General features: G+C 41.6%; 1 protein-coding gene across 1 annotated transcript in view; it reads left to right on the top strand.

The window, feature by feature from the left end:
* Positions 1-26,836, top strand: part of LOC121911885 (inositol polyphosphate-5-phosphatase A) — a 148,359-nt gene that overhangs the window by 69,555 nt on the left and 51,968 nt on the right. The window contains exons 5-6 of the mRNA XM_042433815.1: positions 19,113-19,176; positions 21,081-21,184. Coding sequence (XP_042289749.1) covers positions 19,113-19,176; positions 21,081-21,184 — 168 coding nt within the window. The remainder of the gene's footprint in view (positions 1-19,112; positions 19,177-21,080; positions 21,185-26,836) is intronic.

Genomic DNA, 26,836 nt, shown 5'->3' with positions numbered 1-26,836 from the left:
CCTGGAACAAACATCCAAATTGACCTTAATCACCCTCAGCAGAGTTCTCTTGGAGCGATTGCTTCCATTGATCAAAGGGGACCTACCACCTACTACCCACACCCCCTCCTCTCCAAATGAGCTGATAATTAATAAGGGCTGGCTCTGCAAACACCAGTCAACAGACAGCATGATGGATCGGACAGCTTGGACGCAAACCAATACAATGCCAAGCTTTCTCCGGCCCTCTGAAAGGCCCCTGGGTGTCCTTTACCCTGCATGATCAGGCATGCATAGGAGCACCCACCCTGCTAATTAAATACCCACAGGTTGCCCTTGTTTTTCAGCAGGGATGCTTTCTATCTGCTCACTATTGGCAAGTATTTAATAATTCATGGAGCTGCATCACTGAGGACAGTGCTCAGGGTTCATGCTGTACTGTTGCAGACTTTGTGATAAAGTCAGTTCAATTTCAAATGTTTAATAGCTCACAACGTTCTACAAGTTGTTTCTTTCAGTCAGAGAAAATTACATTAAAATTTGCCTTCTCATGTCTGATGAAATTTTTCTACACTTATATCTTAAATGCCGAGTGTGTAGCATAAAGATGTTTCACATTAATATCAATTAACATTCAGACAATTCTTATCATTCATCTGAATACAAGCGATCGCACCATTGTGGGACATTTGGAGGGGAGCTGCTAAACAATCGCTGCTTAAAACAGATTTGAACTATTTCCTGTAACTGTCACTGAGGTGGTTCAACAACAGTGACAACGGCGTCGTAGAATTGTTCTGTCTCATGTCGGCCGTCTGCTTCTTTTGCTGAATGAGCTGAGCAGTGACGGACACATCCATGAGCGATCCATACCACCGTGCTAATGGCTTCCTTTTAATCGCTACACTTCCTCTTGTTTTGTCAGCACGTGAGTCGTTAGCTGCTAATTGTGAGATATGGGCATTTTTTTTAGTGCAGGGAAATTCTCTTTCCCGAGGCTCGTTGTGTGCGTTATGTGTTCCTATCCGGAGCATGAGGGAAATGAAGAAACAGGAGGTGGAAAGTGCAGGTCTAATTCTTAATGATGTTAGGTCCCCTCTCGGAAGTGTGGTTTGTTGGACCCTGTGTGGCCCCTAAGCAGTTTGACTGGGTGTAATTGGTGAATCTCCTCTAAAAGGAGTAGAGGGTCGCTGGCCATTGGCTGTGAGCCTGTCATAATAACAACCAACAATGTGATCATTTCATTTCCTTTTCACTTACACATCACCTCACCTCATGAGACAGGACACACACACATACATACACATGGGGACAAGGTTAACGTTGGGCCCCATTTATTTCACTCTAACCATCACAATGACTCTAAATAGCCTTTCAAAAGCAGAGTGAGGAGGGAGACAAAAATAATCTAATCACACAATTACTGCTGGGCTTCATTCTATAGTTAAGTGCATTTTTATTGTGTAACGTTTCTTTTTTTCCCCGCACCCTCTCCCGCCCCCTCTGTTTTCCCTGCCTCCGTCGGCAAGCGTTCTCTCCCTGCCACTTCTCATCTAATATGGCCATAATTGGGTTTGGTTGTACAAATCAAATTTCAGCAATTGGGTTACCCTCCTCTGAAATTGGAGAGGTCTCAGGGCCGGCATGGGTGGAGAGTTAATCTGCTTTTGTTAAGCCCTCCTTTTGGTGAGCTGCGGCGGCAACATCGTGCCGTGCCAGTTAAAGCGTTTTACCTGTCACTGTGGACATGGCTTCTAATTTAGCCCCCTCTTCAAAAAAAAAAAAAAAAAAGAACAAAAACCCTCCCCCACACACACACACACACGCCAAGCAGAGCCACCCTCTGCTCCTGCTCGTGCAAATAATGACATTTGAATCGAGCATTAACAGGCTTAATTACTTTAAAATTGTCATTTTAATTTACACTGATATAGTATTGATCACACAAGCAGAGATTAAGGCCCTCAGTGGAGCGGTTGATGTGGAATTAAACAGGGCTGGGTCCTCCTGGGGCCCGCCTGGCCTGTCCTGCCGCAGCCAGAAGAGGAATGACATCCTCCCCCTAATGAACTGGCAGCATGCGCAGACATGAATTTCAGGCCCCGCTGGAGAAGGAGGGAAATAATGGGGTTTGGGGAGCCATGGCGGGTTATTCATTCACTGCCATGCACCAATTCTCCTGTGATTCATCCCCAGGCCCCCAGACCCCCACTGCCTGTTTGCCTGCCACATTCAGCCCGCCTGACCTTTCTCCTGCCTAAGTGTATATATATATCCCCTGCCTCCTCTGGGAGCACCTTACCCCATGCCAGGTATCATGTACAGAAGGAGGGAGGGGCAAGGGGGGGAGGGTTGTTAAGGTGGGAGAGGGAACAGGGGTGAGACACCTTCACTGAGCCGCCAGCCTCTAATCCAAACATCCCCCCCAGCGGTGGAAGTGCTGGTCCGTGATTCTCCCTCTCATCCTGGCTCACCGGCCTGTCTGAAGAAGACGACCCTTTCCTGGGGAATTGATCTCCTCACTCGAGGCTGATGTCACGCACAGCTGGTTAATATCAGGGGAGGGGGGGGATTGTTACATTAAATCCAAGCAATTTCTCCCCAGTTTGGAGAAAGCCAGTGGCTCGTCTGGTAAGCGCTGTGTTGTGGAGTAATTATAGCGGTAGAAACAACCTCTTGACACCTGTCTCCAATGAACACACTCAAACAATCACACTCCACACAAGTGCGTTTAATGACTGGCTCTTAGAGTGAGAGGCCTGATAAGAATAAAGCTGGCGCTGTGTGTGCATCCAGGAAGGATGAGTATTCAAATCCATTAGCCTGACATGAAACATTTCCACTAAAAATAAGTGTACGACTTTTTACCCACTTTAAGCTCTGTCCACATGATGTAATGTTTAACTTAACTGATTAATATACTGTAATGTATATCATAGTATACTTATTGTACTTCACCATTCTCATCAAACTTGATCCTTTGATGTTTTTTTATTAAGTATTCAATATTGCTTCATTAAATTGTAAAATCTACCTATTGGGTTGAATAATTTTACTGGTGCATTGTTAGTTTATACAGTTTTCCTCAAACAGCCGATGATACAATGAAAAATGCTGGTTAAAGATGGTTTTGATTGGTGGTGTAGCTAGGGTGGTTTGTGGTTCAATCCCCAACTCCTCCCATCCACATGTCACAGTTTCCTTAAGCAAGAACTGAATTACAAAATTGCTCCTAATGCAGGCGTTTATAAGGGAAAAAGCCACTTTGGGAAAAAGTGCCTTTCCGGACAAGTCAGTATACTTTTAGAACAAATTGGGTCTCATGCAAGAAGCACTAACATGAACAGATTTGTTCTTAAAATGCATGTACGAGTGATTTAAGAACATTTGTGAGATTCATCAATTTTCTTGTACTGTACTTAGAATTCTCTTTTAGGCACAAACAAAATTTATGAATGGTTCAGACATGTCGTATGTGTCATGAACACATCATCTCTGCCTTTCTTTACTGGGGAGAAACACTTGTTTCACTTAAAATTATAATGCCCTAATCTGAATTAATTTGGAGTTTAAATATGATACTGAAAAAGCAAAACAAACTTAATGCAAAATTTATATTCTGTTTACCATATGTTCATCGTCATGGCTGCAATTTATTTCAAAGGTTTTTTAGATTTTATGATTTTTATGTCCATGTTCTGGTGCAGCAACTTCTACATTTCAGTAGTTGTTGGAAACTACTCTCTGTGCGACAGCTGCCTCTGTGTCTCTCTGCAGCTCTCTGTCCAGTTTCATGTTGTGTTACTTTTCTCTAACATCTCTGTGTCACATTGTCACATCCCTTGACTGCCTCCCATCATGAAGCGCTTTACTTTAGAAAGATGTTTTTTAAAATCTAACTTCATGTCAAAGCACTCCTTCTTTAGATTGGATTCATATTTTCTAATTGTTTCAAGTCTCCTGCTGTCACCCATAAATTTGTTTGTCTTCTGATTTCTGAAAGCAGGACTTGAGGCTGTGCAGTGTTTTTACTCTTTGGGAACTTTTTGTGAATGAAACTCAACCCACAAACGGAGCGTAATATGGAGCCTTATATGGCAATTTTAGGGGCGTGGATTATGCTAATGATTACATCTCACAAACGCACCTCCTCATGAACAAGTGGCATTCATCAGGCTGAAACAAGCCATTTACAACAAGTTCAGGCAGTTTAGAGAGTTTGTTGAATTCCAGATAGGATTTTCTTATTTTCCTCTTATTGCTTTGTGCAAAAACAAATAGAAGGGAAAAATATGAAAACATTCATGCATGAGGCCCATTCTAAAATTTAGTACGCAGGAATGGAAAGATTCTTGGATCATATTTCTCTTTCAACATTCAAACATGTTCAACTTTGAACCAGTTATGTGCAGTGCAGATATATGCACAGTTAATGAGTGCATGTGACAGTTCCAATCGAAGTGATTGTGTTCTCCTATAACAGTGTTGGACTACTTTGAGGGTATTGCCTACCTTACCTTACTTTGGCAACTTGCTAACAGCTGTTTTAAAATTACAGTGCTATCACGGTGGTAACTATGAGCCTCCACATCCATTCTCTCCTCTTCCTCTCAAACTTTCTTGATGCTCTCCACTGTGTGCTGACAGCAGCTTTAGAAATGATTTATGGAAACAGGTACACATCATAAAATAAAGTAGTGGTGGTGTTGTGGCAAAGTCAAAACACAACTCAAGTGTGCTCTTGTCCTTGAGCCAGGTTACTACCAGTGTTTCCTAAAACAGCCCAAAGGCCCCTGTGCAGATTGAAAAAGGGGGGATTGTTTGTGAGGTCCTCATTTGATTGCATTACCTGCACCTGGATGTCCCGAGGTGGAAGCCATCTTGACAATGAAGGCCAAACAAAACAACAACCTCTTCTTTGTATTTGGCTGGCAACAATGACGGATATCAAGATGTCTCCAATACACGTAATGGACTTGGCAAGTCCCGGGGTGGCTGGGCTCAGGCCTTCTACTCCACTCTGTCATCCAATCACCTTATTCTAATGCTATTGCATTGTTTAGTCAACCAGCCGTCCATTTACATCAACCCATAACCACGCAGCCACACCACAGAAGCACTTAATAGAATTAGCAGGTATTGTGCAGCACATTTTAAACACATAGGCCATTTTAAACACACACTCAGTCACTCCACCTCCCTCTCACGGCTGATGATCCCTCGCTTGCTGTCAGAGTAATGGCATCACAAGCTCTCCATGCAGCGCCTGCCTCTCCTCTTTAACTGTCATAACTCTATAGTCTGCCCACCGTAGACAGTTTATTCAGATCTTTAAATGTGTAGCCAATATTGTTGTCATGTTTATGTTATGTACTACATATTAATAGCTCATAAAGCACATTTGTTGCATTATTAAATCATTTTTCACTTGGTCTTCATTAGGAAATAGGAAGCCAAAGCTCTCGACTGAAACAGCCGGTTAATTATAGGGCTCATAATTTCCTAATCTGATTTTGGGGAATGTTTGCGAGTCTGTTCGGCTAGCCAGTATATAAATAGACAAAAATGAAACAGCCACATGGCTGGAAATTTGCAGTCATATGCACTCTCTTGCCCTTGACTGAATGCATTATTTTCCTTTTCAAATCTCGACACTCCAATGCCATCTTTTCAAACAAATTAATCTCATATGCTTCCCCCCTTGTGATTAACAAAGAACAAATTCACATCAAATAACCCCAAAATTGTCTTAAGGCCTAATTTTCTAATGCTATTAAATGAGGCACGTGTAAGTTTATTTGGAATGACTCATCTCTGGGGTCAAGGGAAATGAGCAATCCCTTTGTCCCCTAGCCGCCACCCCCTGTTAAACTATTACCTATAAAAACAGCCGTACACTCCCAGCCAGAGGGTGTGTCCTGCCTGGTGTAATAATAAGGGCCTTCCTCCTTGTCCCATTCCTCGACCGATTGATTTTTGTTAGGAAAATTAATGCAGTCGCTGTAAGGTTCTGGAGGTCAGAGGTAGACGGGCTTCAGCAGATGAGGGGCGGTGCCGAGCAAACAGAAAGGCAACTAGCAACTACAGGACCTCCAGGACTTGCCTGATGAAACTTACTGTGGGTTTGTTTTAGGGCGGAGCGTGCAATAGCTAGCTTATGATGTATTGTCTCTATGTTGTTTCATGCACACACCAAAATGCATCTCCTATGATTGACCAAGCAAATATATAGGCCTGTTTATTGACTACATTCACTCACCCCAATGTTAGTTAGGTTTGTTGCCCTTGTTTTATGCTGTATGTTCATCTGTTTGTGGTGTTTACAGCTGCTTGAAGTAGGAAACACTCACAGTTAAGCTAAAAAGACAATTCATTAGAAACTCAAACCTTCCCAGAACAGGATCTTTCACTTCATGTAACATCTTAAACTTTTGCCTGTAAACCTAATGAGCAGCCAAAACCTCTGTCTGACCCTCAGAGCATATCCAAGCGGTGTCTTATAATGGTATAAAGCAAAGTATAACCATATTTCAGTGAGTAATGCTTCCCAAGTGGGAACCAATCTAACACAAAGGGTGCCCCAGTCAGCAGGGTCCTTGCACAAGTTCAAGCCACAGTGGCACCCTGTGTGCACCATGCTGTAGCTAATTACGATCTCATTAAAGAGCCCTCTAATTAGATTGGATGTTATGCTCTTTCAGTTAAATTCAAGCTCTTAGTTTTAACTGCCTAATTACATTTCTGTGCTTTACAAAAAAAAAAAATTCAAAGCGTTCTTTGGCCAACTGGAAATGAAGCATTTCTCAAAATGCAGAGCTAAAGAGAAGTGAGTCTTATCTCTGCCTAGCCTGTATCTTTGAGACTTTAGGACCATTGAACTGTGATATTCGCTTACAGATAAGATCAGATAATTATTGATATACAGGATCTAACAGACTTTCAGCAAGTGAGTGATTAATTCCTGGAGCAGAGCTATCGTTAGTGTTATTAGTTTCACCTGTTCTTTTCCTGCTATGACGAATCAATGGTGTCATAGCAGGTGTGAAAAAGGCCTATCGATCAGATTAATTTGGAGATGATAAAGACAAAAGAACGTTCTCATGCTTGCAAGACTATAAAGATTCGTGGAAGCAAACAGGGAAGTCATGACAGACAAGGTTTATGATCCGATGGTCTAAGTGAAAGTCTGGAGATCCAACAGAAGTAAATATACATTATGATTAATATACGTGCTTTTTCTGAGCAGAAGAATTATACCACTGTAAAATGTGTTTTTGAAAAAAATGTGATTGATTTATAATAAGTAAGCTAACTGTTGCTAACTATCTTGTTAAGACATCTGAGTTACTAGCTAAAAGATTCAGTAGCGGCTAGAGTCAGTAGTGTTTGTAATGCAGGTTAATACTGAAACCAGTTACATTGCAGAATGACTTGCTAGTTAATCAGCCAAACTGTTAACCTAGTTGACTCTTCTTCACATGCTACAAGTGTTTTCTAGTATCAGCTACAGGTAGAAGCTGTTAGTGTGTCACAGTTACTGAGATAAATCATCCTTTTCAGACCGTTCACTTTTATTTTTTTAATTTACAATTTTGCGACACCCGTCTCTAGATGGGCTTTTATATAATTAGACAGGAAAAGACATACTAAACTGCACAATACACACATAGTAATACAATAAGAACAGCATAAAAAAAGAAATTAAAAGCACAGAATCATCCATGACTACATGTCTGATCCCTGTTTAAAGGCACAATTTCCTTCAGATACACTGATACAGCATAGTTATGTAATTCATCTGCACCTCGCCTCAGACCCTCTAGCTTGGTTGTTAATGTTTTATCCCTTGTTTATGCATAGCCACTGTTCCAAATCTTCACAATGGCAAATGCAAAGCCAAAGTCATGTGTAACATTGAGTCTGATTTGGTCTCAGATGTAACAGATGCACTGTACATGGCGTATTCTCCTCCTCTTACACGTGACCTAATGATATACAATACAGTACCACCTGGTCATCTGTTGAGCATTCAAAAGGGTGGCCCAGGAGACTTGTTGCAGACCTGCGTGGGCCCCTGCAAATCCTCTTTTCTTCCCACATTTCTGCGGTTGTTATATTTACAGGAGAGCAGACGTGGGTTTGCTGCCACTCTTGCCCCTGGCACAGGACCTCTGCTCACTCACATCTTAAAGCTGTCTTTCAAGAGGGGCCACGGAAAAGGCCGGATGCTGTGATTTGTACGGATAAAAAGAAACATCTGCGTAAGAAAAGTCCTCTGTTGTTCACTCTTTTTTATTTATTATTATAATAATACAATAAGAGGAAAAAACCCCATGACATAATTTCTTGTTATCTAAGAAGCTGAGGCTGCATTTACATTTGCTTTTCATGCAGCGTCCATGTGCTCTTAGGGGCGATGCACTGGAGTATAACTAAGCTAGCATGGAGGATATCCAACCATTTAAATCAAGCCTCTGGGAATTTTACATAACACATCATTGGCGAGCATTGGTTTTTACATAAAGACAAAGAAGGCCACAAAGAGCCACCGGACGGGCGTCTTAGCCTGAGACGAGCCGCTGCGTGTGTTTTTGCAGACTCCTCTAAAGCTTCACGGTCCTGTGGTCACTGTTGTGCTCAGAGAACGCCTCTGCTCATACCCAGACAGAACACAGACAGAAAGCTGCTTATTTTTTTTATACATCGAGGGGAAAAAAATGATTTTTCTGAACGCGACCTCAAAACTGAACCCTCTCCTCTGATGTGGCGACTTTTCGGCTTGAATCTTCAGAGGAGAGTGCAATCCAGTCTCTGGGCCCAAGGAGATAGACCACCATCGATTGTCCCTGTGCTGGGGAAGCTGTCATATTTTATAGATGTTTCATGCTCATGATCTAGACGATGTTGCCTTCATTTAGGAAGAGTTGTGTTTGTACTAAGGGAGGAGGAAGGGCTCTTGATGCAGAGAAATGAGGACCTCCCTGATAAATTCTTCTCACAAGTGACAAAGTTATGCCACTAAGATGCAGCAAACTAATATATTTCATTATGGGTCTGCGCAATAGAGCTGTATCTCATTGGGCAGCCAAGGATGCCACTTTGTCATTACAAGGCCACATGAGCTAGCCACAGGCAGCGTGGGACAGGGACAGAATCAAAGCTGCCTCCAGACAGAAGCTGACTGATTACTTTTCTAGCTGACATCACAGCTCTGACAGCTGTCTTAGCGTCCTTAGGGAGAGTTGCTCAATACTGATTATTGGACACAGAAAGTTGCTTATGTCACCGGTCACTCTACCCCAGATGTTGACATCTGTGTGTGCACCCCTTTTAAAATAGGATTAGATTTTGCAAAAAAAAAAACAAAACATGAACATGCATGAAAGTAAACAAGTTCTGCTGTCAGTCACTATCAAAAACTTTTCAAAGCCAAACTTCTTTACAGTCTTCATTTGACCACAGTGATCACTTAAAATTATATTGCTTCCATTCTCCCTACAGTCTGCATGATCCTAATTCAATCAATTCTTTTCACAAATGAGGCCACATGAATAGGCGCAATATTAAATCAGATAATAATATAGATTGATGAACAGTCCATGACAACATTAGTGGCCTTTCCAAAATGCAGAGATGAAAAAAAAAAAAAATCAATGAGCTCAAAGACCTGTCATTTGCATGGGCCTCTTGCCCTAATGGGAATACTTTTACAGATGGGGAATTACAAGTTGAAATATTCTTTTTGATTATTGGACATCCATAGCCAAATATGATTTACATTAATGAGCATAAGTATATTAAAGACATTTTATCTCCCAGCATCCGAAACAATTGAATAATGGCCCTGGCAACCAAGCAGTGGCCTGAGAAAATAGAGAGGAGGTAATGTCATTTTAATTACTAATGGATACCTCAATTGTTCAGACTTTGATTTTTCATCTTTGGGAATAATCTAATAAGGCAAATATTCATCATCTTCATATCCCTTTTTAAAACGGTGATTTTGTCAAGGCCAGACAGCGTAGTTATTTAAAGAAAGTGGACATTTACCATGTTGGCCTTTACGATCAGCGGTTTATTTGAAGATTGCTTTCAAAAGATTATTTTCCTGTGAAGAAAGAAGACTATATCAGACATCTGCATGCTCAGTTGCAGATGTCTGATATAGTTAGGGTTGAGAAGTTGACCTTGTTAGCTGGGACAGACATTGTAAAATTTCCCTCAGATCTTTAAGTATCTTGCATATTGCTCCTCGCTGTTTGTCACTGAATGAATATTACATCCTGTTTTGGTACTAGTTGTGTTGTACACTGCAGTGTTTTGACCTGAGCTTTATTATGAAGTTACAGAACAATCTTAGCATAGCTGTGTGTAAATCATGGGGTCAAGTGACCTTTAAAGTGCTCTGCTTACTTTGTTAAACTGCTCTAGTCAACAGCAATTCACCAGAGCATGAGACACAACAGAGCAGTCTCTGACATTGCTCTCTAATTAGGTTAAAACATTCTGTTTAACACTGAACATCATATATATATATACAAGGCATGCAAGGTCCTGATGACCTCGAGGCATTGAAAATATATTGTAAAAGATCTCTGAGTTAAGATGAAGTGATATTAACTAATCTATAGCTTGTAAAGGATTTTCTAAGTGGTTTTTATGAGTTCCTGTGTTTCTGGTTACAGCTTTTTTTTAATTACCCCTGACCAGTCAATGCCTTTCAAAGTGCAGTGTACACCCACGTGACCAAAATGAATGTTAAGATAGAGAAGCAGGTTAAGAAACCTTACATAGACTATCTTTGGAAGATGTAGAGATGCATGTGAAAATATTAAACTGTTGATTTCATCTTTTCAATTGTGAAGGTTTGCTTGCTTTTCTCTATTATTATAGGATCATAAATGTAAAACTTTTGTGCCTTTGGACTGTTGGTCAGATAAAATTAGCAATTTGAAAACATCAATTTTGTTTAGGTTAGTGTTGGATTCTGGATAAAAAGGGCTCTACCCTAGGTTAAAGGAATACCTCAGTGATTTAGCATTGTGCTTAATAAACTGGGGGACAAGAGACAAAATTAGAATGGTCAAGATCAAAGCATCAGAGGCCAAGATATGCTGAATTTTACTCCTTACTATAGGTCAAGCTTCAGAAACACTGAATCCTAACACTTCCCATAATGCAACTCAGTAGCATCTTTCATTACCCCCTCTCTACCTCATAAATGCCCATTTTTCAAACCCCACACCTCCACCTTTTGTTATAGCTCAAGCAAAAAATTACATCAGTTATTTTTCAAATTTTGGAAAGCTCCCTCCAGAGCCGCAGAGGAGAATTCTTTTCACAGGCAGAGTAGTACTCCTCGTGTCTGACTAACTAGCATCACCATTGGCTACTGCAGTAGCGGTTGTCTCTGGGTGAACCTGTACTTTATGTGTAAGGTGTACCTGTGTGGAGCTGCTGTTTAATTTATTTTCACCATGAATTTATTTGGACTGCTCTGCCATGCAAAGGACCATTTTGCCCAGTCTCATTAAGAGGTCAACAGCAGCGCAGGCCCCACAGGTGTAATCCCATTTACTTTGATCCTCTGTTTTTATGTCCTCGTTAAAAGCTGCTGAAGTAGCAACATGGTATTAGTAAATACGCAGTTGGAATACATATGAGCATTAATCATTCTGTCTAGTGAACAGGGCACTGCTACCTTACTAGAAATTGGGGACTGAGCAGAAATCATGCATTAGATTGAATTTAGATTTTTGTCCTTTAATTAGGACAGGAGTGATGTATCTTTGATTCAAAGATACAGCACATTTCATCAAAATTGGTAACATCAAATGAAGCACATTACTTTCTCCCTGCTTTATCAGACATATTCAAACCATCTTCTCTGAAAATAGAAACGAGGTGCTATTACTGTGCGTATCGAACAATTTTAACAAAGTTATCAAACTCTTCCATCTGGATTATGCTGAAGAAGCCAATGATGTGGTCTAGAGCAAAAAAAATTATAGAGAAGCACTTTTAAAGTCTGAGTCATATCATGTATACGTGTATTCACTTTTCCTTTTTTTGTTGAATGTCATTGCTGTGATGGTTTTATTGCTTTAGACCCCTCTGCCGGGCAGGTTAGAGGAGTGACTGCACGACTGATGAGCGTGGCAGGAAATTGGCAGATGGAAGCATCCATTTCACCGCTAATTAGAGGGTCCAGAAGCCCGCCGACTGACAGGGTTCAACTGGGCAATGTAGTGCCTGCCAGCTCCCATCCCGTGCGCTTTATAAAACGCTCTTTAATTCCCCGGCACAATATCATTAACTTTGTAAGTGGATGAACACAATGGACAAGCAATTTAATTAACTTCTACCATTGAATGTTGGAGGGGAGACTAAATGAAATTAATGCACAATATTTCCCAGCGAGGCAGCCAACCTTGGGAGTGGGTCTGGATTGTTGGCAGGTCAGGCGCTGCCGTGGGTTTGGCCAATTATGCCTTGTTTAGACCCATCCATAATATTTTCCTCAAAAGAAAATAAAATCAGTGGTTTTGAGATCAATCATGAGCGTATGTCGCTCTGCATTCTGGGAGATTTTAGAATAATGAAGTGGAAGCCCGGAAACACTCTGCCAAAAACCTTCAGAGTCTACAGAGGTAAAATACAGATATCATAACAGATTCATACAGCAGTGGTGGTTTACTTGAAATAGACAATCAATGAATGGGTGGATGGAGTTTGAGTTTGGAAAATGCAACCAATATGGTGGTCTCCTTTTGTGGATCTAGGGATGGCGGTGTCGGTCGGTCCATCACTTTGGTCCAGACTGAAATACCATCTATTGGATGGATTGCCATAAAAGTTTGTGGAGACATTCATGTTCCCCAGAGGATGAATCCTACTGACTTTGGTGATTCACTGACTTTCCCTTTATCGCCACGATGAGGTTGGCATTTTTGTTTTTTAGTGAACTGTTTCAATAACTATTGCCATGAAATTTGGTACTAATATCCGTGGTACCCAGAGGATGAATCTTGCTGACCTTTGTGATTCCCAGACTTTTCCTTCAGCGCCGCCAGCAAATTGACATTTGTGTTTCAAAATGAAATGTCTTGACAATTGCTGCATGGATCCTTTTTCTTTGTTCATCTGGTTTTCTTGTGTGAATTTTGGTGATCCACTGACTTTTCAATTTATCCAATACTTTGGTTTATCTATTTCAATTTGTGTTTTTATCATAATAACCATTATAGCCGTACAAAGCTACTATTGTGGCTGTAGACTCTAGTCTTGTTGGTATTGTAAGGTAAAAAATGATCCACTGTAGTCACAATACCAGTCAAAATGAGGTTCAGGTGGTCTTCTAGTGAATCAGAATGGAGAATCTGCTGTGCTGCTGTTTTAATTGTAAGGGATCAATACTAGTCCTGCTTTGCCATGTAAACCAATTTTCTTGCAAGGTTTGCTCATGAAATCCCTCATGGGGGCAGTGGAAGAGCATTAAGGAGAGTAAGCTTAACTTACTTGTTTATCTTACTGTGAAATAAATAAGTAAATTCAAGTGAACATGTTTCCTTTTACTACATCTTCGATCAGTCTAATTCTTTCCATCTGTCCCTTACCTTTGCTCCCCAACACACACACTAACACACACCCCTGAGACAAGGGCTCCTTCAGGACGTGACTGATGACTCCAACACTCGGGCCGCTTTCAAATCACAGGAAGTGACAGAGGAAGTTTTAATGAGAGTTTTGTCTGTGTATCCAGTCAGGCTTTCCAGGCAGCCGATGAATAATAGACACTGTGGCTCAATACTCTGAATACTCAATCAATGGCACTGGGAGAGGGCCTTGGCAAACACATATGGCAGCCCGGGGGTGGGCGGCGGGCTCAGGAGGGGTAGAAAATACTAAGGCTTCTCCATCTGTATCTCCGAGCTGAAAAAGCAAGCCATCTCTATTGATGCTGCTCACTTTTGTGCCGGGGTGTTTTCCTTGCCGGGGATGACAAACAGGCTGTTTGTGCAGTATTGGAGATTTGTGCAGAGAGGCTCCTGTGAAGGTGCTCTTTTAGCCTACGATCCTGCATATCAATGGGTCCCTTGCTGGGACATAGAGGGCTGATCTTGAAATAGAAATGTGGATTCTTACATTCACTAGCTGTTGTCGGAGCACATAGCATGCTGCTCTATTGTCTGCTGAAAGATTCACCCTTTACAGTTTGGTTTGAAGGATGTTTAGAATTTAGCCATGTATGAATGCTGGTCTTTAGTGACTAATGAGGGTATTATGTACCTATTAGTCAGAGCTTATGTCTATTCCCGCTGCTCTAAGCTGTTGTGACATAGCATGTGGTCCTGATGTATCGAAACACCATTTCTTCATGACAGCATATCTGATTGACCTTTCCGATAAGACTGTGTGTATGTGTGTGTACATATTTGAGTTGTTTTTTTGTGGTTATGTTTCTCTGTGCAGGTTTATGTGGAAGTGTTGCCTCAATTGTGGTTTGACAGATGAGGGGACTCCAGGGATTTCTGAGCAACGAGATATAAACTGGAAAACAGCCCATTTTGTCTCTGCTGTCTAGAAGGCAAAATGCCACAGAAAACCCTGGGGAGATATTTCTCAGAGGTAGCTGTAACGAGCCATGTAACCCGAACACAGAGTCAACCCTGATTACAGAGCAAGCACTGTATCGCTTGAAAAGAAGTGTTGTTAAAGGGTAATTCTGGTCATTACAACCAAATCTTATTTTTAGAGTTTTGGCTGTTCCTCCTGTCAGTAATAATGGATGGTACTGTTCATCAGGTTACTTGCTGAGATCTGGAAATCTGTCAACATTGCTTAAAAGGAACACAAGCAGTCAGATGATCAAACAGGTTGTCAACAAACCCCTTGAACCAAACCTATTTTGAAAAAAACTATGAAGGCGGACAGTAAATTACTGTTGTAAACATCCATCACATTTTTACAGACCGACTTCAACTTTAACCTACCACACTTCCTTGTTGATTCTACTACTGATTATTTTCTTGATTCATCGTTTGGACTATAAAGTGTCAGAAAATAGTGAAAAATGCCCGGCATATTTTCCTGGAAATTGAAACCAGTATATATTTGGCATTTTTGCTGAAAAAACATCAACAAAAAAACAAAACAAAAACATAAATGATTTATTGATGATCAAAATTGTTGCCATTTACTTTTCTGTCAATGGAAATTGACAAATGAATTATTTGAGCTCTAATTTGCATGCAGTTTTCCTTTGCAATTAGGCCTATTAATTACCTAAATGTCAAGTGTGCTCACTTTCAGTCTTACCTCCAAATAAAGAGGTTTAGATAATCTGACTAGACTGTTGGCTTGTTTACAACCTGCAACTCTGCCAAAAGATGAAACGCCAGTTGTACTAACAGAAGACTAATACCTATGAACTGATAGCGGCACTCCAAAAAAACTCCAAAACCCCAATACCTTGGCGTCAGTTAACTGTTTTATTACTTACTGGATGATGACGCATTTCAGCAAACGAGCCTTTATCACAGCACCACAAGAGTGGTGCCATCGGTTTTCCATGGAATAAGCAATCATCCCAAGGTGTGTAGAGGAGTTCCTACTTCTATTGCCACAATTAACAATAATTTACAACGGACACTTTTCATCAAGAGGGTGCAGACAGACATTCTACCTGTGCACATCTACAACCACAACATCTGATAGAGTTAAAAAAAAAAAGAATACTATCTTAATCAAAGCATCCTGTTGTTCAACCACAGTCAACATCTCAGAGTGAGCTTCACTTTACTGATCTCCTTCTTGAGTGTATCGTCTATTTTCCCTATTAAAACATTATTGGACACACATTCTCATCACTGTGCTCCACAAACCCATAAGCCTGCACTTTGCTAGCGGCTGGGGGACAGCAGAACATTACCCTCTGAAGTTGTACAGTGACACTCTGATGACACTAGAGTGTGTATGTGTCAGCTCTCCTGGGACTGGCCCCGCTCTCCCTCAGCACAGATTGGAGGTGAGACCTTGAAGAAAAATTATTACTTTTATGTTTGCTTTATGGCTCATTTTTCACATTAAACGCAGAAAATCTATTCAGAGGTCACAGAATTCCTGCTTCTCTTCATCGGCCAGAACTAATTTTTGCAGCCCTCAGTATCGATAAAGCATTCAGCGGAGCAAAGTATGCAGGCTATGTACTGCAGCTCTCAAGTCTCTATTTTCCACCAGCCAGTCTATTGGGACTTGTTCAGCCCATATCTGCTGGGGTTTTGGAAATGTCAACTGCACACTTGCATGAAACACACACACACACACACCCACACACACATAAACACACACACGGAAAGCGAGCACAGCCGCCGTTGTGTCAGTGTGCCCTTATCTCAGAGCGGCGTAGCCAATACGACTTGTGATAAGAGATAGCATTGCCAGAACGAGTCATAAAACCCCTGCTTTTATGGCGCGGTTATTGTCTTTCTGTCTACAATTATGGTGATTACTCATTTCCCCTTACCTCCCCCGCGGCCCTCATGGTGCACTTAATAGACTGCATTTTACTAATGGAAAATTAAGTAGCCGCCGTGGCAGTAGGGTTTATAAATATGTAAAATATACTTTTAATTATTTCAAGTGAATCTGGCAGCTAATCAATAAAGTGGGACGTGACAAACATACGTTTGACACAGGCCATTGTAAAGCTACTGGTAAAAGATAAGCATGGCCTGTCAGCGCAGTCCTGCCCTAATGAATATTTTGAGCCTGTCATGTAAGGAGACAAATGGATTAATTGCGCCCTGCTAATATAATAGCTTCTTCATGAAGAGTGCAGCAGGGAGGCAGAGGAGAGGAGAGAGAGAGCACAGCAGCTGCTGGGTTTTAAACCCTGATGTCAAATAAATATTTATTAGGGTTGAGGGTTAAGTAGATTTTTGCGATTACACGGATAGCCACTTAAGCATAGTTGCTTATCATTTATTTGAAAATTGATTTGTGCCGATTTGTTTGATGTCATATTAATTTTGTTTTTAGTGGTCTGTCTCATTCACTGAGGGCCTGTAGAGGGATCAGCCTCTACTGCAGCAGAGACAACGAAAGGGTTTAATCATTCATTATATTATTTTATTTATTTATTTTTTTTCTTTTCAGAGACCATCATTAAGGTTTCTGGGTCAGGTTTTTGGGTCAAACATAAATTTTCTTTAAGCCAGCGAGTGTACTTTGGAAGCTGCAACTAATTATTTTTGTAATAGATAAATCTGATTTATGAATAGATTTATGATTCAAATAGATTTATAATCAGAAATAATTTTGTCTATTGCAAAACTTCATATTGCTTTTTTATTGATTCAACAGTTTAACCCAAAGATATTCAGTTTACACCACTATAAAACAGAGAATAGCAGTACATCTTCATATTTGTAGCTGGAATGACTACATCTTTGGGAATTATTAAAAAATGTTGTCTATTAGTTTTCTGTTGATCAACTCATTTTATCAGCTGTAATATTTTGACTTAGCTGAAAAATTGTGCTATTGCAATTTAATTTGTAATAGTATGAAATATAAATTTCTCATGTCATATTTCAACATATGGTCATTTTTACTTCACTACCCACTGAAAGATTCACACAAACATCAGCAGTTAGCATAGTGGCACCATTTTGACAAATCGCTCGCCCTGTTTCCCTATCCATCTCTGTCTTCTAAGTCTCTCGGTGGCAGTTTAAGGTGAAAGAGAACATAAAGACATGTGAGCACAAATAAGTATAGGGGGGCCTTCCTGGAAGCCGTCCTCTCGCGATGGGGAGCTGTGACCTTGAGTCCTGCCTTCACCCAACACCGTCCCCTCTCATGTGCGCCCCCCCCCCCCTTCCCACCCACTCTTCCTCCTTCCATCTCCCTTTTTTTTCCTCTGTCCTCCGTCAGAGCAAGGAAGGAATAACGGAGGGAGGGGAACGCGGCGGGGTTCGGGTCACCAGCCGCTCTTCTCATCAATTAAATGTGCGACAGTGTTTTTTTCCTTCGGCTGAACTTATATGTCAAGGAGATGGGCAGGACCTCATGTTTGTGCTTTTGACAAATCAGCAAATGTTTAATCTCAAGATGTGCCGGCGCTCATAAATAATGCAGAGGCCGGGCCGGGCACAAACTCTCTCCCAGCGTGTCGGAGAGAGGCGTCTGCACCAGCCTCAATAGGAAAACACAGGAAAACCCTCGACTAAATCCTCCTCCATGCCTGGAGTCTTTTCTTCTGCTGTCTTCTCTTTCTTTTGATCTCTCCCCTCCATCCTCTCTTCATCTCTACTGTACCTGAGCGTAGGTATCTTTCTTTTTCTATCTCCTACCTTGCAACTTCACTGTATTCTCTCCTCCACTCTCTGCCTTAAGCCATTGTTTTCTCACTCTACTCACTTATGTTTTAATTTGGTCGCTCTGTTCTTTATCGTAAAAGTTACTCACCCCCGTCTGCTTCTCTCTTTGAGGGGAGAAAGGAGACTGAGAATTATCCCGAGCCAAAGGTCTGCTATCTCAAAGACACAGAGGATTGAGCTTGAGCTTTGCCTCCATTTGCCCTAAATGTAAAGAGGAGCAACAGAAAGCAGTGTAGTGGACTGTGAACCGCATCAAATCCCCCTCTGCACGACTCTCACTTCTTCCCACAGAGTTTGATTGGCTTGTCCACCGACTGGGAAAGTTTCCTGATTGTTCACAGGGAAAATTAAGATTTTAAGCCTATTGAAGTTGATCTTTGCTCATTCAAAAGTCCATCTGAATGTGTCCTTTTGAAAGCTCAAATTGTTGACTCACCCACATTAGAAGACTCTGAGCCCAAGAATAGGGTGTACAGAGATGGCGCTGAGTGTACTGTACCGAGAGCACGTTGCACCTGTTGTTGTGTAGACAATGGTGTGTAGTGTTTGAGCGGAGCTGTGGGAAGTGTGCTGTGGAGTGTGTTAAAGACTTTCAGCGCAGTTTATCAGCGCAGCGTTCTCACATTAGGCTGATCCTTCGCACACTAAATATTGTGAAAAGCTGGATCCAGATTCACTCGAGAAATGAATGTTTTGAAGAAGTATGCATAGGAATTATTCACCATCTCACAAAATCTTTTCTTCTTGCAGGCTCTTGGAAGTTTCTACTTTATCCACGAGTCTTTGAAAAACATCCACCAGTTTGATTTCAAAGGTGAGCCCCTCCCCTTCTCTTTACAACACACTCACAACTCACACATATACATCACTGCCAGTATCTTGAAATGAAATCCTCACATCATGGCCCCTCATCCCACCCCTGCATATCACACACAAACCATTTGCAGGCTATTCCAGCTTCCATCAAAACCAGCGAGCTAAGATTGGCTTTGAGGATAATGTAAAGGGAGCGGGACAGAATGGTAATGCTTATTAATATTAGGATTTAATTCATATGATTTCGGGCCTACAGTAATGGTGTGCGGCGGGTTATTGGACAGTTACAGCGGTCTCATCAGCCTGCGGTGTCAGAGGGCCCCGGGGTCTGGCGGCCGTGCTAATTAAAGAAGGGATATAGATGTGGAGGCGTCTCGCTTCCTATTAGACCCAAGTCAGCATTAGCACCAGTTACCCCAGTGAAGGACAGGGCGAAGGCAGGGGAGGGGTCGAGAGGGGAGAGGACCACTCCCCACGCGCACACACACATACTTTCAAGATTAGATTTCAAATCTGAATTACATAAACTACTGTACATACTGTGTAGGTTTGTTGATGTTTTCTTTTGTTTTTCTCACAGCAGACATTTTGACTTGTCAAAGTAGGAAAAGCACAGGTGTTACTAGTAACATTAACAATGTCTCAGTTCTATGCAAGTGTTTCAGTAAGCTGTGACAGTCAGCCAGCGTGCCTGGTACCTGGACCCTGAAACTGAAGCAGCTAAATGGAATTCAGCCATCATTTGTTTTATTATTTACACCTGTGCTTTTCTACTGTGATGTGTCAAATGTCTTGAAAAAGGCCTGTTGGATGCTCTTTAAGAAAGTCACTTGGTGATTTTTGTAAGTGACCCGATATTGGAGGTTTAACAATACAACCACCTCATTATAATGTTCGGTATAATACTCAACAGTTGGAAATGCTCACAAAGTTGAACAAAATTGGAATAAAACAAACTGCTTACAATTCCATATTATTCCTGCTGAGACTGCTGAGAAAGACTGTGTTTTCAAGTTTCACCATGACTACTTAAAAAACTCTTAGAAGGTTAAATGCTTTATGCAAATAAAAATTCTATTAGCAGATGTTTGTATAAAACTATGTTGTCTCACAGCAATAATTTAAAACCAGTCCTCCCCCACACACACACGTCACCAACTCACTCTTGGCAGTGATGCTTGCACTGTACATAAGTTTGAATATGGACTTTTTTATCACATTAGTTCTGTTGCACTGTCAATGTCAATTTTATGTATATATTCCAAAATCACAAACATGCCTCAGAAGACTTTACAATCTTTACAACGTACAAGACCCCCAGCTTTAACTAACAGAGGACAGATCCCACTTCTAGGATGAACAGACATGCAGTAGATGTTGTATGTTACGTTTAGATTATAGTAAATATAGAAATTACCCTGACACAGCAAAGCCCTTCACTTAAATACATAATCTAGCAACTACTGTTTACAAATGTAGGCAGTCAACTATGCTCTGCTGCAAGCTTTACACATCTCTTACAAGAACCTAATTGGATGAAAGAACCACAAGCATACAAGAGAGTTGAAGTGATTCTACTTACAGTACTTAAACCCATTAACTACAATCATCCTGTTAAATCTAAGACAGGTGTATGTATATTTTTATTTTACCCACGTCGTGACCTCTGACACTCTCTTCAACTGAATGTAGATGTTCCTCACTCTGACCAGCAGGTGGGGCAGTTGTCTGAGGAAGGCGAAGGTGGCTGTGGCTCTCAGTGAGCACTAATGTTATTCGTGAGAATCTCAATCACACGTGGGGTCTCCAAAAATGAACCTTCCATGTTTGTAACAATAAGCTTCTTGTCTTTTCCTCTTTTCCTCTCTTTCTGTCTCTGTCCCTCTTCTCTCTCTCCATCAGCCAAGAAATTCAGGAAGGTGGTCGGGAAGGAAACCTGCTCAGAGACACTAGAAAGCACACCCTCCCTGGAGAAGGAGAAGTTTCCACAGGACTACTTTCCTGAGGTGGGTAGTGTAATAAACACGTGGTGTTGTCATCTTCCTGTTGAGACGTCAAATGACAGAAATCACAGTGGCACGGTGATGAATTAACACACAGCTCTTTAACAGAAACTAAACTGAAAAAGTGATCAGTGCTGACTTGCAAAAGAAACCTTATAAAATATCTTAACCTGTGAGTCTTGTTCTTTTATTGCCAAAATCCAGATAATAATTTCTACAATAATCAAATTCTCCCATCCTACTTCTTTATTGATTTTTCTCAAGTCTTTTTTTCTTTTGTTTTACAATCCCAGTTTTTTTTTCTCTGCTTCGAGGAAATCCGGCCGACACACGGCTGATTTGAAGACAAATCAGTCAAAAAATTCAAATCGTGAAACAGAGAAACTCCTCGCTGTGTCTGCCGTGTCCCGTGGAGCAATTCTCTGCTCACTCCGCTGTGTTTCAGTTTTCCGGTGTGGTGCGGTGCGCCATCAGAGGGGAGCTGAGCGCTGAGCAGAGCTGTGCTGATATAGTAATAAAGAGCACAACCGCCCGTGTGTCATCCCCGCACTCCCCACTCATCTGTCAACCATGCTCCGACGGCCGCCTCCGCAAATATATGCAAAACAGATGGATACGGCCCCTTCACACACTTCCCCCCAATTTCCGTCTCTTTCACACACTGCGAGCCCCCCCACCCCACCCCACCCCGCTCACCCCCCCTCCCTCCTCCTCCCCAACCCCTAGTCACCCTTAAACATGCACACAAACATATGCATTCACACACACATACCCCAACAGTTTCACGACTCAGTTTTCCAGAGATGATCTAAAACCAATTACACTGATTGAGGCGCAAAGCCATTTAAAATGATTACAGCAAAGCATTGTTCTGTGTTTAACAGGACAAGCAAAGAAAACCACCAAACAAACCTGGCACGGCGCAGTGCGAGAGGGATGAGGGGAGTGATGTAGAGAGAAAGGAGGTGCGGGAGGAGGGGGGGTAGATGAGAAAAGTTTTGCCCGGTGATTTATGCTTCTTTCCCGACTGGGATATGAATCTGGGATGATGCTCCAGAGAGCAGCACTCCAGATAATGTTAGCCCATTTAAAAAGAGCAGATTTGTGTAGTCTATCAGGGTCGCCGAGTATTTTTTTTTTTTTTTTTTTTTCTCCTGTCTCCCTCCTCCTCCTCCTTCTCCTCCTCCTCCTCCTCCGGCCCTCCGTAGTGAGAAATTGGTTGTTATCATAGATCACAGATACTGCTCAAACCTCTTATGAAAGATGAATTAATTTCACTAATGCTTTAATGCAAAGCTCTCATGAGGGAGGCAGACTGGTGATAACCCCTGCCTCGTCCCCGCTTCCTCCGCTCGTGATTTATGCCCTCTTTTAGTAGATGAAACCGCCTGGATTTGCCATCCATCTGCAGCTTTGAGGAATCCTATTACACCGGGATCTTGGACCGGACAGAACGCCACACACAGACCCGAACCAGTTGCTCATGTCCCCAGCTCATTCAGTTTTGGGTCACGCAGTCTTAGACGTGTCAAGTAGCTATGGTGACGAATGTGGAAAGAGACACAGAAAAGACACAGAGGGCAGGTATCTTGTTTACATGCTCGCAACTCATTTTCAATGCAAATAAAGTAGGTTTTATTTGAAATTCATCCTGTTTGTCAGACAGAATCCTCCGAGGAAGGTTGCAGAGTGATAGCGGACAGCTCAGGTAGCTGGTGGAAGACAGATGTGTGTGTTTCCCTGCTTGTGTCTTACCTTTACAGTCCCCCATTAATAAAGTGTCACTGAGCGACATGTTGATGACATCATGGTAGGAGGGCTTTTTCTATGTGTATGGTGTGTGTGTGTGTGTGTATAAAAAGTGAGAAACAGAATGTCAGTCAGTACATTTCAGCGCACTTGAGACAATTGTTTATACTCATGGTGTGTGTGTGTGTGTGTGTGTGTCTGTACACAGTAATAGCTAAAAGTGCATGTGCAGACAACACCGAGAAGCGTGCTCACAAAGAGTCTTACTCAGTATCCGACCAGCGCGTCAGTGGTTATTCAAAACAATCAGAACTTCAGTCTTTTTCCAGGATAATATTACATAACATTTGAAAAGATCCTTTTACGATCGCTTTCTGTTTCAGCTCTTAAAAGTGGCTAAACTCAATATCGTAAAATATCGGCTAAAATTACTTACATTCCTGCTTCTTGCTCGTGGACCTTTCTGCTCCTATTTGATTCTGATTTAAGTGACAACCCCTCCACATATGCAAAACATCACTTCTTTCTGTAATCCCACCCTGAGTTATAGCTGTAAGTGAAGGGGAAAGAAGCGGGGACATTAATTGAAATGCTGAATAAGAAGGAAGTGGACAAAATTGTGGGCGCATTTCTTTTGAAAGGTCGCCGTGATGGATTTGGCGGCTTGTCGTTTCCCGTTGTTCCGTCAATCTCTCCACCTCCCCAGTGGGCATTAATATATTTATTTGTTTGGCGCAGTAATACATGCCTCCAAAAACCATTGCATCATAAGGATTTGTCATTGCCTTATATAAATAAAGTATACGACCCAGACCTTAATGTGCCCTTGCTATTGATTGTTTTACACAGGCGCTGAAAAAAAAAAGAGAAAGGAAGAAAATAGCCGGCAGGCTGTAGATCAACATCCATATGAGTTTGTATTTGTTGTTTGGCACCATGAGCATGTCCATAAAAGCACTGACTTTTCATACCCTTTTAGTGCCCTCTGTAGTAAGCTGTGATACGGGGCTGTGATTACTTTCAAGTTCTGCCCTCGATGAAAGTTAACTTCCTTCATATTTTACTCCTTTGATTTAAACACCACATGTGATTCATAGGTGCGATGCGTACGTTAAGGAGATGAAGTCATTTAAACTGGCATTGCTTGTAAAATTCTCTCCGCATTTATCACCAGACAAGACACCTGTGACACAGATGCTGTTCTGTGTGACAGGCGTGATCCATGAGACCGCATTATTCTCTCATAAATGAGGGGGAATGAAAGCCAAATGAAGGCTTTCTACACTCATTTTTTTTTTGTGTGTACGGAAGGATCAGAAAAATTAATTTTATAACCGCAAAAAACTAATTTCAACTGCTTTTTGACTCTTTTTGTCCATCATTTTCTTTCAACTTAGTTTACAATGTGAAAGCTTAAAGTCCTATGTTGTGTTTACTGCGATATGAGAGTGGTGACAGTGACAGAGACTGCATTCCGTACATGTGGTACATCTTTATCCGAGAGCACACACACACACACACACACACACACACGTATGTCCATGTGCTGTCCAGTCACATAAACCCTATGTGAGGCCCTCTCTTATTTGATGGGCCCCCCTGGATGATGGAATAAAGATAAATGCGACTGTCTACTGGGGCTCAAATCAATCAGCGTTTGTGTGTATTACTTATTACTCACAGTGCATTTCTGTCACAGGGCTTTTGTGTAACCCCCTCCTCACCCCCCCGCCCTGTCCTGCACTCTTCTATCACCCCTCCCTCCAACATCACCCCCGCCATAATATTATTTATGGGGGTCGGACTTTGAGCTGAAATATACGAAAGGTCAAAGAATCAAACGGGATGGACTGGGAAACGGAGGCGAGAGGGTGTTTTGGACAAGAATTGGGACTAATGTGTGTGTGTGTGTGTCCTGACTGTGTCACGTTTGACATTTTATAGGGGTGTAATTTTCCATTGGTCACAATTGGGGAGTTTTATATAGTGATTTCCAGTGAATCTGATGGTTCTACTACCCTACTCCACCCCATCTTGTCTGTTTTTTTTCCCCCCTCCTGTCTGTCTCTCTTTCTCATCCTGTGTGTGTGTGTGTGTGTGTGTTGCGGTCAGCCCGCATATGTATTGCCCGACACCCCTGGATGTGACCCACTGTGTAGCCGCTGTTCATCACTGTCAGGGGCGGAGACGCCATCGCTGACCTGTGGAAGGTCAGCCAATGTCACCCTGAGCCTTGTGACCTTTTACCGTTGCCCTTTGACTCCCACCCTCATCCCCGCCCAGTGACTCTTTACAGCCACTAAACCTGATATATAATATGATTACATGTCACCTATCCATTTAATCCGAATATGTCTCCTATTCTTAATAACTCTGATTTGGTGTTTCAAAGAGTATATTGACTAAAATCTGCTATTTTTGTGTGTGTTTTTGTGTGTGTGAGGGAGGGAGGGAGGGAGGGAGGGAGGGAGTGATGATGATGTTTCAGCAGGAGATTAAATGGGGCTGGACAGCATCTGTGTCATCATCTCTACTCCAATATCAGCTGCAGCAACCAAATCATGATGTCATCATGTTACCCAATAGAGAGATAGAGAGAAAGAGAGAGAGAGAGACACCTTTCTTCTTCTGCACTTTGATTGATTGCATGATATAATTGTCTCGACTGGACTCCTTTTTTTTACAAAATAAAAATACATGGATGCATGTACTACTTCACCATCATAGTCATCCGCGTGTTTACCTCATGTGTGTCGTGAACGTGTTTATAAGCAAGCGATGAAGCAGGGGGTCAATCAGTCATACGTGGAGGAAATGGGGCAATCTGGGGCCGGGTGTCAAGCAAGTGATGGATTTTAATGCTGTGATTGTAGTTAATGGCTCTTTAAATTAAATCGAGATTAAACGTCTCTGGCTGCAGTCAGAGCTCGTATGGGCACTGAGCAAGTCCCCCCCCCCTCCCCCTCAAACATTCACTTTCTTTACTCAACTTTACATCAGCAGCTCTCAGATGAAAACATGTAGTGCAGTAATAGATTTTCCATGCAACAAAGTCGGTATGTAATTGAATATACATGTACAGTGATTACTGAACATACTCACTCCTCATTGCTTGTATTTATCTTTTCAATATATTCTGATTCAGTTTGTTTAAAAAAAACATATATTTTTAAGTGTAAGGTCAGTCAGTTATGCCGCAGTGTGACACTCAAATCCAATTCCATTTGCTGCTTTCAAAGTCACAATATTGGGACAGCGAGTTATAATTGGGCCCATACATCCTGCCGAGGCAGTATGGATTAATTCAAGTATGCTAATGTAATTCAATTTGATACAGTTAATCTTGTACTAATGCAGATTGAAGGATGTGAGGCGCAATCAAATACCTCTTAGCCTTTAATTTGCATCTGAGTTTTTTAAATAAAATTAGTCAATTTGTAATTATGTGACCTGGCCCATAATTAGTTTATTCATCACCGCAGTTAACTCCCCATTAGGAGTATCAGAGAGAGATAGACAGAAAGAGAGAGGCCGAGGGAAAGAGACTGATCTATCTATTCAGAATGAGAACACTCACAACATCAATTTGTCTCTCATTTAATAACCAGCTTCATGGTGAATCATGTGCTGTTTGAGAAAGATCTTTGGACTTGTGATTGGATAATTAACTCAGGGCTGGTGGGATCTGATCAAACAGCTGCATACTAGATGTCCATACTGTGGCTTATATGCTCTGTATGTTTTGGATGACTTTCACCTATACAGGCGGGAGGCTCTGGAATGAAGCCAGAAGTTCATAACATTTCTCTCAATTTATTCATCACACATGTTGCAAACAAAATATCTGAAAAGTAAAGTTGAGTTTTAGTTGGGTTTAAACAAATAAACAAACTTCCTGCCCATTTA

Source organism: Thunnus maccoyii, chromosome 14 (genome assembly GCF_910596095.1).
Source record: "Thunnus maccoyii chromosome 14, fThuMac1.1, whole genome shotgun sequence".
NCBI classification, from domain to species: domain Eukaryota; kingdom Metazoa; phylum Chordata; class Actinopteri; order Scombriformes; family Scombridae; genus Thunnus; species Thunnus maccoyii.
Note: the sequence above shows the minus strand (reverse complement) of the source record. Positions and strands in the feature narration are given on the sequence as shown.